The sequence below is a fragment of the Prunus avium genome, chromosome 1 (assembly GCF_965620075.1).
Source record: "Prunus avium chromosome 1, drPruAviu1.hap1.1, whole genome shotgun sequence".
In the NCBI taxonomy this organism is placed as follows: Eukaryota; Viridiplantae; Streptophyta; class Magnoliopsida; order Rosales; family Rosaceae; genus Prunus; species Prunus avium.
Window position 1 is genome coordinate 11004390 of NC_142284.1, and position 14417 is coordinate 11018806.

A 14417-nucleotide genomic window follows, 5' to 3' on the forward strand; every position below is an offset into this window, starting at 1 on the left:
TCAATAAAAGACCTTTTTATTCAACATATTCCATACATCAAACAAAACATAATTAAAATATAAAAAAAAACTACAAACAAGGCACAATAATAATAACAAACCACAACCAAACCATAATAAATAAAAAACAACACAACCAAACCATAACTAAATAAAACATAACCAAAGCATCTATGCTCCATCATTCATCTTCATTGCCTTTCACCGCCCATAGATGCTCCATCAAGTCAAGTTGACGCCTTTCATGAATATACGAAGATTGCATCTCTGTATATCGATCTATCATACGGGTCATGAAACGACCATCCCTAACCAACGGGTCCGGCTCAAACGGTTCTCCATTTGGCCCCATGGGCCTTTCATAAATTCGTGTCAAGGTCGTGTTCATGGGATCCGGTTCGTACACCTCTGCAGCTTCATAATCATACTCATCCTCCACAATCATATTATGGAGGCTGATGCAAGTCATCATAATGCTTCTAAGGACCTTCTCATCAAACATACAGGCTGCACCTCGAATAATCAACCACCGAGCTTGAAGGATGCCAAAACACCCTTCGACATCTTTCCTGCATTTTTCTTGATAGGTAGCAAATAATTTTTGCTTCTGGGATCAGGTATTCGGAATGGATTTGACAAATGTGGTCCACCTCAGGTAGATGCCGTCAGCTAGATAATACCCCGTCTGCTAAACTTTATTGTTGACTTGATAGGTGATATTGGGGCCTTGGCCTCTCAAAACCTCGTTGAAGACCGGGGATTGACCCAGCACGTTAAGGCCATTTTGGGATCCAGCAACTCCAAAGAAGGCATGCCAAACCCATGTGTCGTAGCCAGCAACGGCTTCAAGGATGATACTTTTTTTGCCTTTTCTATTTCCGTAATCACCTTGCCAGGCAGTTGGGCAATTCTTCCATTGCCAGTGCATGCAGTCGATGCTGCCAATCATTCCTGGAAATCCTCGAGCTTCGGCTTTTTGTAGAAGCCGTTGGAGGTCCCTGGGAGTAGGTCTACGCAAGTAGTCCCTAGTGTACAGAGTTTCAACTGCATCGCAAAATCTTACCAAAGCCTCCAACGTAGTGGACTTCCCCATCCGGGCAATCTCATCCACCTGATCAGCAGATACTCCATACGCCAATATTCGTATAACAGCTGTAAGCTTTTGCTCCGGAAAAAGTCCCAAAACCCCAGCAGCATTACACTTTTGAACAAAGTATGCATCATGATTGCAAATATCATGCATGACTTTATTGAACAAATGGGGTTGCATTCTAAATCGCCTTTGAAAATCAACATCAGAGTACAAAGAAGTTGGGATAAAATAATCTTCCAAAAGATTCTTACCCCGAGAATGCCTATGTCTGTCGACATTCCGGCGGCGGCCGACTTGTGAACCACGGCGGCGACCTTGGTTCTCTTCATCTTGCAAAGCCACTGCTATGACAACTTGTTCATCGATTTGTCTCTACAACTCATTGATTTCATCTGCTCTACGGTTTCTCTCATTTCTTTCTCACTCTTGCCTCTCCAAGCATCTCCTAAAATCTTCCATTGAGAATGAATGGAGTATGAATTCTAAACTCTGAGAAATGAAAATATAGAAAGATGTGGTGTGAGAGGTATGAGTTGAGCCTCTGGTTTTATAGAAAATTTTGGCAAGATAGAGATGCCACGTGGCTTGATTTGATTGGATGAAAATCTTATCTGGAATTTGAAATTCATTCAAAATTTGAACCCAAATTTATCTGAATTTTGAATTTTGAAATTCATCCGAAATTTGAACCCAAATTTATCCGAAATTTGAATTTTGAAATTCATCCGAAATTTGAACCCAAAAATTTATCTGAAATTTGAATTTTCAAATTCATCCAAAATTTGAACCCAAAAATCTTATCCTGAAATTTTATCCGATTATGAATAGTCTTGACACGTAGGAACCCGGAAATCTTATCCGAAAATATTATCCAAATTAATTATTGAGGTAAAAAAAATTGTGAAAAAAACAAAAAAATGAATAGTAATTGCCCTTAGCCATGGCAACGGGTGGAAACACAAAATACTATTTGCAAGGGCAACCACTATTCACATGAATAGTAGCTGCCCTAGCTCCCCCCTTGCCATGGCTAAGGGCAAATGGGTTGAGTTGCTCTTAGGCTTCGAGAAAAAATTGGGTTTGGGCTAATATTATATAAATAAATAATATATATTTAAGCTGATCCGGTTCCCTTTTTTTACTACAAGAATTGGAATTGGAATCGAACCAAATCGGTCCGGTTTGATTTTTTGTCAATTCGGTCCAATTTTTGGTAAACTTGGTTTTTTCTGCCCAATTTAGATCAGTTTTTTTGATTTTCCGGTTTGAATGCCCACCTCTAGCAGCTAACATGGAAAAACAAAAAGAAAAAAAAAATGTCACCGCAGCTTTAGCAGGGGAAAAAATTAGTGCTGTTTTCGGTTCGGTTACCGCACCGATCATGTTGAACCGGTTACCGTCCGACAGCCATCGGAATGGACGGTTTGGCTACCGCAACAGGTTCCGCAGGCTGCAGTTTACCGCACTGCGGTTGAACCGCAATGCCGGCCGGTTCGGTTCGGGTGTGGGCTTACCGCGAAGCCCAATTCGTTTTCAATTTCAAGCCCGTTTTGCAGATTTTGATACAGTTTTAGGCCATTCCCTGTTTTGCAGATTTTGCTTCATTTTCAGGCCATATTTTGTTTCAACTTTCAAGCCTTTGTTTCACCTTTCAAGCCTTTGTTTATTATACTAGTTTTTAGGCCACCTAATTTTTGTCATTCACAACTTTTGATTTTCGAGCATCATATTCATATCATATCATCAAAATACTTGAGTAAAACTTAGAAGTTACAACTCTCAAATACTTGAGTAAAATTGAAGTGCAATGAAAACTTTAATAAGTTACAACCCAAATAGAAAATGAAGTGCAATGAAAACGTATTTAAAATTAAATTACAACCCAAATATGAAATGATTAATGAAGTGCAATGAGAATATTTAAAATTAATTACAACCCAAATATGAAATGTGCAATGAAAACTTAAATTGTTACAATACAACAAATTTTGAGCTAAGATGTGGAATCAAATCGAGGAGGTAGTGTTGTAGAAGTTTGAGTACCGGCCACATCTAGTAAAAAAAACAAGTAAAACAAGTAAATTATGTTTATAAAAAAACATGAATGTTAAAAAAATAAGATAGAAACATAATTTATTTAAAACAAAATAGTAGATTATGTCTTACTTGTTTCAAGTGCTTCAAGTTCTTTATAGAATGCAAGCTCTTCATCCGTTGGTTCCTTGTAGAAGCAAAATTCATCCGCCCTAAGCCAATCACTAGTACACACTAATGCCTCTACCATTTTAGGTGTCAATGAACTTCTAAAAGGATCAACAATCCTCTTGCCTAGGCTAAAGGCATTCTCACTAGCAACGGTTGAGCTTGGGATTGCAAAGATATCCTTGGCAATCTTTGAAAGAATTGGATATCTACTCTCATTGCCTTTCCACCAATTCAAGAGTTTGAAACCTTTGGTAAAAGGGCTTTCAAAAGGGTCGGTCAAGTATTTATCCACTTCATTGGATATTTCCACAAGTTGTTCCTCCTTCCTTTGTTGCACAAGTTGATGAAACATTTTGGTTTGAACATCATCATAGCCTTCAAGATCATTGCCAACATTCTCATCTTCGCCTTCATTCATTGGTTGGCTCACTAAGCTATCCGCCCCTCTATACTCATTATACAAATTGAACAAGCATGTTCTCACTTCACGCACAACCTCATCTATCTTGTTTTCTTCGGCCTTGAGATTTTGGAAGCTTATCTTAAGCATTTGAAGTTTAAATCTTGGGTCTAACACTAATGCTACAAAAATCATCTTGTTCACACTTTCAAAACTCCCCCAATACTTGTCAAACTTCTTCTTCATTGATGAAGCCACCCTTTGCAAGACCGGATCTCTAGGATCACTCATTTTGAGTTCAATCTCAACTTGTAAACTAACCAATTCATGGAAAATTATATTGGATGTAACCGTTTTGGTTGCACTTAGTTTCAAGGTTGTGTCATAGAATTTCTTAAGAAAGTGAACAAATTAGATTGACTTCTCCCAATCTTCATTACTCGGAGGACCCACTCTCTTCATCCCATCCTTATCTATCTCCTCAAAGTAAGCTTGAAAAGCTACATTTTCCGCCACCATCCTATTGAACACAAGCTTGTACTTGAAAGCACAATCAAGCATTTTATAAGTTGAATTCCACCTTGTCACCACATCCATTGGCACATTTGCCATCCCATCCATCCTCATCTCCAAGGCATGGTCCCTAAAAGAATCTAACCTTGATGGGGATGAGTGAATATATTTTACACAATTCCTTATCCCCTCGATTGAGCTAAGAAGCTCCTTCAACCCATCCTTAACAATCAAGTTAAGGATATGACATGCACATCTCAAGTGCAAATACTTCCCATCAAGTAAAAGGTTATTAAAATCCTTCATCCTATTTCCCACATACACAACCGCCCCATCATTTGCCGAAGCATTGTCAACCGTAATGCTAAACAATTTTTCAATCCCTCAAGCATTCAAACATGCACATAAAGTCTTGCCTATGTCAATACCTTTGTGACTGGTGATCTTTGTGAAATTGATAATCCTTTTATGCAAATTCCACTCACTGTCCATGAAATGAGCTGTGACTACCATGTAGTTAATGTTTTGGATCGAAGTCCAAGTATCAGTTGTGATACTTACCCTGTGATTACCTATCACACTCATTATTTTGGCCTTCTCAACTAAAAACAAATCCCAAACTCCAGCAGCTATCTTTTGTCTATTAGGGATCTTGAATTTAGGGTTTAACTCATACACAAACTCCTTAAACCCTCCACCCTCAACATGCCTAAAAGGGATCTCATCCCTAATGACATACCTCACACATTTGGCTTCACACCTTTGTTGATTAAAGGTGTGGGGAACCAATTGTGCTTGACCGCCCAGTGACATTTGTCAAGATCGATTGAGTTCTATCTCCACTCTCAAAAAGAGGAGAGAGCTTGCATCTCTTCTCTAGGTGATTTTTTATACCGGTTGTCCCATTTTTCCTAGAATCACCCGGCATCTCTAATTTGCAATAGTTGCAAATTGCAAGTACCTTATCGATCCCATGATCATCTTTCTTGTGGACTTTCTTGCAGTGTTGCCACACCACAGATTTTGGGGATTTTCTCTTCCCTCCCACAGTACCTGAGTCTACTTGTGATTGGGTTTCAGTTTCAGTTTCTGTTTGGGATTGGGATTGGGGTTCTGTTTGGGGTTGAATGGAAGATGCACTTCCTGAGGCATTAGTGTTGGATTGGCTAGACTCCATCTTATCCTATAAACAAAAGACACCATAACGAAAAACAATCACACACAACCTAACCAACCAGCAGACTACACACAAAAAACACGATAACAACCTAACCAACCAGCAGCTACAAAAACATAAAAACACACCAATATATTTATACAAAACCTAACCAACCAGCAGCTACAACATGTTCTCAAACCAATATAGCTTCAAATCAAAACAAAAACATATTCATTCAATTTCAAATAAAAAACCAGCAGCTCAAACAAACACCAGCAGCTTCAAATCAAAGCAACAAGAGATTCATTCAATTTCAAATCAAAAACCAGCAGCTAAAACAAACACCAGCAGCTTCAAATCAAAAGAAAAACAGATTCATTCAATTTCAAATCAAAAACCAGCAGCTCAAACAAACACCAGCAGATTAATTCAATTGTGATTTTGATTTATACCTGAATTTAAGCTTTGCCCACAATTAGCAGCTCACACCAACACAAATAGCAGCAGCTCACGGGTCACACAAGCTAGCTATCTGTCCACAATTAACAGAAACAACTAATTATCAAATCAAGATGATAATTAACTTAAGACTGAAAAAATACGAACCCCAAAAAAAATAAAACCCTAAACAGATTACATAACCCTCTAAAAACTCTAACATAAACCCTAAATCCCGAAATCCCCAATTCATATCCTACACAAACCCTAAATAAAATATAAAACCCTAATAAATTTCATCCATTACAAACTAACAAATTAACATAAAGAGAGAAAGAGAGAGGCGATAAGAAAGAAGAGAGAAAAAAGAAGAGAAAAAGAGAGAGAGACAGAGACAGAGACAGAGAGAGAGGCAATCCATTTTTTTTTTCTTACCAGATAATCGGGTCGGAGGAGAGGAGGAACACGAGAACAAGAGGAGGCGCTAGGCGAAGATATCGCAGGACCGGAATAGGGGAGAGAAGAGAACGACGGGAGAAGAGAGGGTTTAGGGTTCGAATGGGCTAAATTAAGCTGAAAATGAGAAACAGATCGAAGGGTTTGGCAAAGGAGAAGAAATCGGGTGATTCCGTGTAGCCGGTTGTAGTGTAATCCCATACAACTCTCCCGTTACAACCAATAACATGCTGACACGTGTAATTTAAATAATAATTAATAAATAATATATATATTTATATATATATATATATATGTCGGTTCGGTCGGTAACCGCCGGTTTGGGGAAAATTGATACCGGTTTCGCGCCCGAGACCCTTCGGCTCGATAATAAAAACCGGACCGGCGTTGACTTTTCGGTCAACGCGGTTTACCGCCAGAAAAAAACGGTCGGAAACCGCCGGTTTGCGGTTTTTTCGGTCAACCCGAACAGGCCTAGAAAAAAATAGAGGGGGAGAGATAAAAATTAAACTTGTCAATAGTAGTGGCAACCTATTGCCATGATGGGGAATCTTTTGCACTCTTTCAATAGAGCATTTGGAGCACTTTTTGAAAGATTGTTCGGAAAGTATTTAGATGCAGCCATCCATGTGTTCCACCACACATATTGTTGTTGGGATGGTTTTATAATTGCTTTGGCTTACACAGGGAACGACTTAGGATTTTAAAATATGGTGGGTTAAATTTATATTATGTACGCACCGTAGAATGGAACATAACGTGCAACTACTGCACCGTATCAATTTGTTCTTTTATTTATTAATTTATTTCACTTCAAGGGATTATGTGTGAAAAGGGTTATCAATGAAAGGAAAATTAGCAGCAGGCTGTTCATAAATATATATATTAATGGTGCACTGACATCAGCTAGCCATTATCTTTTTCTTCTTTTTTTTTTTCTTTCTCTTTTTGCATGTTAAATGTATATAAATATTTTTATAAAAATAAATTTATAAATAATTGGTTCTAACCGTTGTGCGGTTAGAACCCTTTGAAATGCATCAATTTTTTTTTTCTTTCCAAAATTGTCGTTGTTGGTTGTTTGTACCATATATGATCCTCCACTCACACCATGACACGTGGACAGAGGACAAAGCTAACGTCAACCCCACGGCTCGCACCGGTAGATCATTCGAGTGTGAATCGGCGTCAAGTCCTTCAAACGGCGAGCTCTCCTAAGCGCCTAGCCGAACAGACTATTTGTACCAGCTACCGAACGACCCCCAAGTATGCGATCAGCATGCCTCGACGATTCTGCGAGACAACCTCGAATGCCTTGCTTAGATATTTGCAGACTCATGTTGACCTCAGAAGGCACTCCCACGAGTCCCACATCGAAACTAAGTACTAAGAGCACACCAGACACCCTTTATAAATAGGCCCCTTTACCCCAAGACAAAAGGTAAGACTTACAACTTAACTTTTATACTCACGCATTGTCAATAGCAGAGCTCTTAAAGAAACTTACTTTAGCATCGGAGGGTCTTCGGCTGGAACCACACCGATGCTCCAAACATCATCTATTGTTTCTCTTCTTGACTCAGATCCGGCATCACAAGAAAGGACAGGTTCATACGGATGGCTCAATCGGTCCTTAGACCGTCCACATCACTTGTAAGTTGCTTCTATTTCTATTTGTTTAGTTTTAGTGCCAACAGATTGGTGCTGTCAGTGGGAAATGATTATCAATCAACTCATATCTCAATATCGAGCAGAAGATGAATCCACCTTCATCCCTTGCTACCAATGGTCCCCTCATCGGCCTCAAGAACGGAGCGAGCCCCGCTTCCCCGCCCAACATGCCCCGGACAGAAACACCTGTTCGGCAAAACACTCTAGAAGCTCGAATGGAAGCTCGGATGGAAGCTCTGCAATAAAAAATGGCAAAAATGTAGGAGTACAACAATATCCTTTCCTCCAAACTCGACGACACATAGAGGCAACACACTCAGCCCATGTAGCTTCAGCAGGATTAGTCATTCAGAAGTGTGCCGAAGCCCAGCGGTCGTGATAAAGGGAAACAACCAGAAGTGTGCCGAAGCCCAGCGGTCGTGAGAGTACTCACAGACACTGTTCATGCCATCCCTAGAGGAACATCGCCCAGAATACTGAGTTTACTCCGACTGTCGGGATAGGCTCAATGATCGATGCAAGGAACGACAACCATCACCGATCCTGGTCCAAGCAAAGCTCAACGATCAGCGGCTGGATGTACTTGGACCAAAGTCCCCCCTGCGTCGAAGGTACGACGCAATCGGCCTGGAGGAAATGGACGAATCGGATTATGTTCCGACTTCACCAGGAACCACAATCTCCTACCGATCGGCAGGACTGGGACCCTCAAGAAGAGAGCACCACAGCTACCGATCAAACGAGGACGACTGGCCTAATGCTCGTGAAACACATGGTCACAATGCTCGTCAACCATCCGGACACCGAACAGCGGAACCCTTCTGTGATGACCTTCCCCTTGCCGATCCCACCATCCGTCTCTTCCTCCAGAAAGTGAACCGGATCGAGGAAAAGCATAACCAATCTCAGACACCAACTTGGGGAAAAGTACAACCGAGATCATTCACCGTTCGAATCCGAACGTTCAAACACGAAAAAGAGGTCCAAGCACTCCGAATATAGTTCTACACCGGGGTGGAGGATCCTGTAACCCATATCCATACTTTTCAATCGGCTTCAGGTTGCAAGGTGCTCACTGATGAAGGCCAATGCTTACTGTTTCCCTCCACCTTGGCAGGAGCAGCCTTGAACTGGTTCTACCGACTGGCGCCATGTACGGTAGACTCTTTCGATCAGTTAAAACAAACTTTCCTCAACCATTTTATGATACAGACCGATCGCCTTTACTCTGCCAACGACCTCTATACCATTCGGCAACAAGACGATAAGCCCTTGAGGGAATATGCGGCCAGGTTCAGCCACGAGTACTCTCGGTGTCTCGAAACCGAGGACCGAGTGGCATTCGTGATAGGATTAAAAGCACACCACAAAGTAGCACACAAATATCCTATTGATTTTCCTTATTAACACTAAGATTTGTCAATTGTAGCATATGAAAATAAGGGTCTTTCCCGCAGAAGATTGTTTTATCTAACTACTTAAAATGTCACAAAGACTAGGCTGCTGTCCCTGCTGACCAGCCACCAAAAAATAATTATTATACCTACTTACACCTATCTAAAGTTCACGAAATTTTAAACGCAGATACTAGACACGCAGAGCTACATGCACACAAAGTTTTGGGATTTTTAGAGTTGATTTGCTATATAAATTAAATCGGACAACAGCAGGACAGAAATGGATTTTGAATTATAAAAACAGATTGTATTTCACAATTAAGAAAATGAGTTTGGGGAAGTGCTATCCACCACCAAATAATCATGCAACATGTTATGTTTCATTCAAATTCCTTTTATTTCCTGATGAAGATGCTCAAGTTGGCTCAATGTTAGAACTCAACCTATTACCCTTTCTTAAGTTGTATGTTAAGAGAATAACGTTTTCAACTTAACTTAGTCCCTAACATGCAATCTAGATTGGTGTGTTCATAGATTTAACAAGTAGAAATCATTAAGAATGAAAAGGGTTTGAGTCATCACAAGGCATCGTAAGTACTGGCGTTGTCTTACTTATCCTAGAAATTGATTCACATGTTAATCGCAATTAACAAGTACTACTTTAGAACATATGTAGGTCCTCATTCGACAAGGGCAGGCACACACATATTCATACCATTAGAATTCTAAATATGCTTACTAAGTATGCATCCGTAGAAAACACATAAAGAATTCATCAATGAGACAAGTAGTGAAGCAATTTTCATCCTTTCATAAAAGAAATTGAAACGAAATGTCATAACACATTTGCAATCATATCAGGGGCTTCAAAACAGCCCCTAACTACTAAGAATTTAGCTACACATTATTCTTAAATAAAACCAAAAGAAAAACATGAGTTTGAGAAGGTAAAACCGAAAGAAGAGAATGCCAAGATTTTCTCCTTCCTCCTCTCTTCCCCAACGTTGCTGCCTTGCCTCTCCAAAACTGCCTTCTGTTTTTCCCCCCAAATTCCCCCCTCTAAATAGCAATTTATTGATGACAATCAGTGAGAAAAAATGGTAAAACAATTGTAACTCTTTGGGCGGCCTTTATGCCCATTACTCCCACCTAATCCTCATCTTTAATTCCATTTCCTCAGATATTTGAGTAGGTGTCCGTTGGCTTGTTCTTGGCTGCATCCGTTTTGGCTGCTAGATTCATTGGGTTTATTACTTTCCTTGCAGTTACAAACTGCTCAGCCTCTTGTGAACCTTTCAGTGTTAAAACTACCATAACTTCTTCTAGAAAAATGATATGAACAATCCGCGAGTTGCTCCAGAAAATAGACATTTGTAGCTTTCCAAGAATATAAGGCACGTTCTCTCATTCATTCTGAGATGTTCGCAACTTGCTTCCAAAATCAGCTGATCAGCACAGGCAGTTTTGACGAATTTGTTACTTAAAAATCCCACTTATGCTATTTTTCTTTTCTTTGCTTGACAGATCCTACAAAACACAAAAATAAAGTAAATAGCTCAAAGATATAAGGAACTAACTAAGAAAAGGCAAGTGAATTTGATGTAAAATATATATAAATATGAGCTTGTCAATTCGACGCTTTCAAAAGTGGCCTCTGATCGTCTCAGTTCCGCTATCTGGTTCACAACAGCAACTGGACGACCTGTGGCGAACTAATGAAACAAGCAGCTATCCATAACAAGGCGGAACATTTCAATTCCATTGGAACACCTTCAGCCCCCTCTTGCCCGACGACACTTGTGGATCGGCCCCAGGCGCCAACCTACGACCGATTCCCTCCTCACCAAACAACAGACCAGGCCCCCTACCGAACGGCACCCCCTGCGTCTGCTCCTTACGTAGCGAGGGACAAGTGGAGGTACAACTTTTAGGGTCGACAGGATGGGAACAATTGTAGCAAGGATTCCGACGGCTGAAACAACTTCAGAAATTCGAAGAACGTCCAATCGAAAGAAACTTTCACTTTGCTCAACACCACCTACGAGCACGTCCTCATGACGGAAACTCAGATGATTATGAAGCTGAACAATCGCAAACTCCCTCGACATAGCGAAAAGGACTCCGGGGTGTTCTGCCGATACCACCAATACAATGGGCACGATACGGAGTCGTGCATCGCACTCCGCAAAATCGTCGAACGCCTCATCAACGATGGTAAACTAGATCAATACCTCCGTACAAAGTCGACGCCAGAACAACCGATGAATCGGCAGATCAACATGATCAGTGAAGGAGCACTCATAGCCGACACCAGCAACCGATCGATAAAAAACTACATGCATGCCGTTCGACACCCTCAAATCTTCAGTGTCTCTGAGGGACGCAACAACAAGATCCGGCGAATTGGCTGGGAACCCATCACTACTTCTGAAGATGAGGAAAAAAGGCATTATCTTCCCCCACACCGATCCCATGATCATACACGCCGATTTCGATGTAGGCCGAATCCTCATCAACACTGGCAATTCGTTAATGCCTTCAATGCCCTCGGCATAGAACATCAGCACCTCAATAAGGACATCACCCCTCTTTTATGCTTTTCAGGAGACACTGTCGAATCAATTGGTAGCATCCATCTCCCATTCGTCATTGGCACTACCCCCAAACGAACGGTCATCTACACCCACTTCCTAGCAGTCGATTGTCCGACGGCATACAATGACTTCATCGGTAGACCAATACTCACCAAATTGAAGGCCATGTTATCGCCACACATGCTCTTCCTCAAGTTCCCCACACACACTAGCGTAGGCCAAGTGCGCGAGGACCAATTAAGCGCACATACGTGTTACGTTTCGGCAACCAAAGAATCGGCAAGGGCTACGCCCCGCGAATCATACTATGTTTCCACCCCAACGATCGTGCAGAACAGTAGGGGGACGGACCAACCAGACGATCCCAGAGATGAGGCTGTCATCCCGCAGGCACAACCCGTTGAGGACTTGGAATCAGTAGTCCTCTCCAAAGCACAACCCGATCGGCAAGTCAAGATCGACATGACCCTTAGTTCGCCACTATGAGCCGAATTCGTCACTTTTCAGCGCGCCAATGCAGAAGTCTTCGCCTGGTCTTACAACGACATGCCTGGCATCTCCCCTAATGTCATCAGTCACAAGCTCAACATCTGTCCCACCTTTAAGCCAATTCGACAGAAACGGCAGGCTTATGATGCCGAACGATACGAGGCAATGAGGATAGAAGTGTGCCCGAATCTGGTTAGCAAACTCGGTGTTGGTAAAGAAATCGAACGGCACCTGGCGAATGTGTCAAGATTATACCGATTTGAAAAAAGTGTGCCTGAAAGACGGCTTCCCTCTGCCAAGGATTGATCAACTAGTAGATGCCACAGCAGGTCATGAACTTCTAAGCTTCATGGGTGCATACTCAGGCTACAACCAGATATTCATGAGCCCTACCGATCGTGAACATACATCATTCATCACTAACAACGGACTCTACTGCTACAATGTCATGCTGTTCGGCTTAAAAAATGCAAGTGCAACATATCAACGGTTGGTCAACAACATTTTTTCCGAACTCATTGGCACTTCCATGGAAGTCTACGTGGACGACATGCTAGTCAAAAGCATGACCGCTGATTGTCATCTCCACAGCCTCTCCCTCATGATCAGCGTCCTGAAGAAATACGACATGCGCCTTAACCCAAACAATTGTGCATTCGGTGTCTCTTCCGGCAAATTTCTCGGCTTCATGATCAGTCAACGAGGCATTGAGGCCAATCCTGAAAAAATCAAGGCGTTGATCGACATGCAGGCCAAGGACAAAAAAGGACATCCAGAGCCTCACTGGACGAGTCGCCGCTCATGCTCGATTCCTATCAAAAGCCACTGACCGTTGTGCCCCCTTCTTTAAATCCCTCAAATGGAGTAAGCAGCAAATTGTCCGGACTGCCGGACTGCCGGACTGCCGAATGAGATCGGGCCTTTCAAGACCTTAAGGCCTACATGAGCAAAGCACCTTTGCTGCCTAAACCTCTCCAGGGAGAACAACTTATTCTCTACCTTTCAGTTTCAGCAACGGCCCTCAGCTCCGTACTCATCAGGAAACCGGACAGTGCCGAACTCCCCATATTCTATACCAGTCATGCCATACAGGACGCCGAGGTCCAGTACCCGCAGTTAGAAAAACTCGCCTACGCTCTCGTCTTTTCGACACGTAAGCTTCGGCCCTATTTTCAAGCTCACACCATTATAGTACTCACCAATCAGCCTCTACGTCAAGTCCTACAGAGGCCGATGCATCAAGAAGACTAATCAAATGGGCCATCAAGCTCAACGAATTCGACATCTACTACCATCCCCGGCCTGCCGAAAAGAGGCAAGTCGTAGCCGATTTTATCTCCGAGCTGACACTACCGTTAGAAGGCAAAGATCCGAATTTTGTCTCTGAACCACCACTGGCAGTCTCGGACATTCATTCGGCTGAAGGGACATTTGACCCAGCGATCCCTCTTTGGACACTATATGTAGACGATTCATCTAACCGACAAGGCAGCGGAGCAAGCCTAGTCCTAAAAGCACCAAACCCAACAGCAATCGAATATGCCATTCGGTTCCATTTTCACGCCTCCAATAATGAAGCCGAATATGAAGCCCTCTTGGCAAGCCTTCGACTTGCTAAACATATGGGAGCCAGACAACTCAAGATCTGTAACAACTTTCAACTTGTCGTTAACCAGATAATCCTTGAATTTGAAGCTAAGGACGCGTCAATGGCCACCTACTTGACACACGCCCGCCGATTGCTCAACCATTTCAGCGCATACCAGGTTCAGCAGATCCCAGATCCGAGAACAGACACGCCGATGCTCTATCACGACTTGCATCCGCAATCGACGAACGAGTAGGACGTCACGTACCGATCGAAATTCTTGCTCGGCGCAGCATTGCTGAAGCTAAAATACATGTCGTTCGGCATAACCCAAGCTGGATGGATCCAATCCACACCTACCTAACCGACGGCACACTTCCAACTAACAAAATCAAGGCCAAAACCCTCCGCTGC

At 42.1% G+C, this 14417-nt stretch overlaps 2 protein-coding genes across 2 annotated transcripts; both read left to right on the forward strand.

The window, feature by feature from the left end:
• The first annotated feature begins 11386 nt into the window (after nt 1-11386).
• LOC148297290 (uncharacterized) lies at nt 11387-12412 on the forward strand. Its single transcript, XM_088245644.1, has one exon. The coding sequence runs from the start codon at nt 11387-11389 to the stop codon at nt 12410-12412; it is 1026 nt and encodes a 341-aa protein (XP_088101770.1).
• A 945-nt stretch (nt 12413-13357) lies between these two features.
• On the forward strand, nt 13358-14259 carry LOC148297291 (uncharacterized). The gene is made up of 2 exons (XM_088245720.1): nt 13358-13568; nt 13622-14259. The coding sequence occupies exons 1-2, from the start codon at nt 13358-13360 to the stop codon at nt 14257-14259; spliced, it is 849 nt and encodes a 282-aa protein (XP_088101846.1).
• Nucleotides 14260-14417: the final 158 nt, after the last annotated feature.

Coding starts and splice junctions, on each gene's coding strand:
- LOC148297290 (XM_088245644.1), top strand. CDS start 11,387: ATGACGGAAACTCAGATGATTATGAAGCTGAACAATCGCAAACTCCCT.
- LOC148297291 (XM_088245720.1), top strand. CDS start 13,358: ATGAGCAAAGCACCTTTGCTGCCTAAACCTCTCCAGGGAGAACAACTT. Junction 13,569..13,621: donor CGCTCTCGTCTTTTCGACAC/GTAAGCTTCGGC, acceptor CTCACCAATCAG/CCTCTACGTCAAGTCCTACA.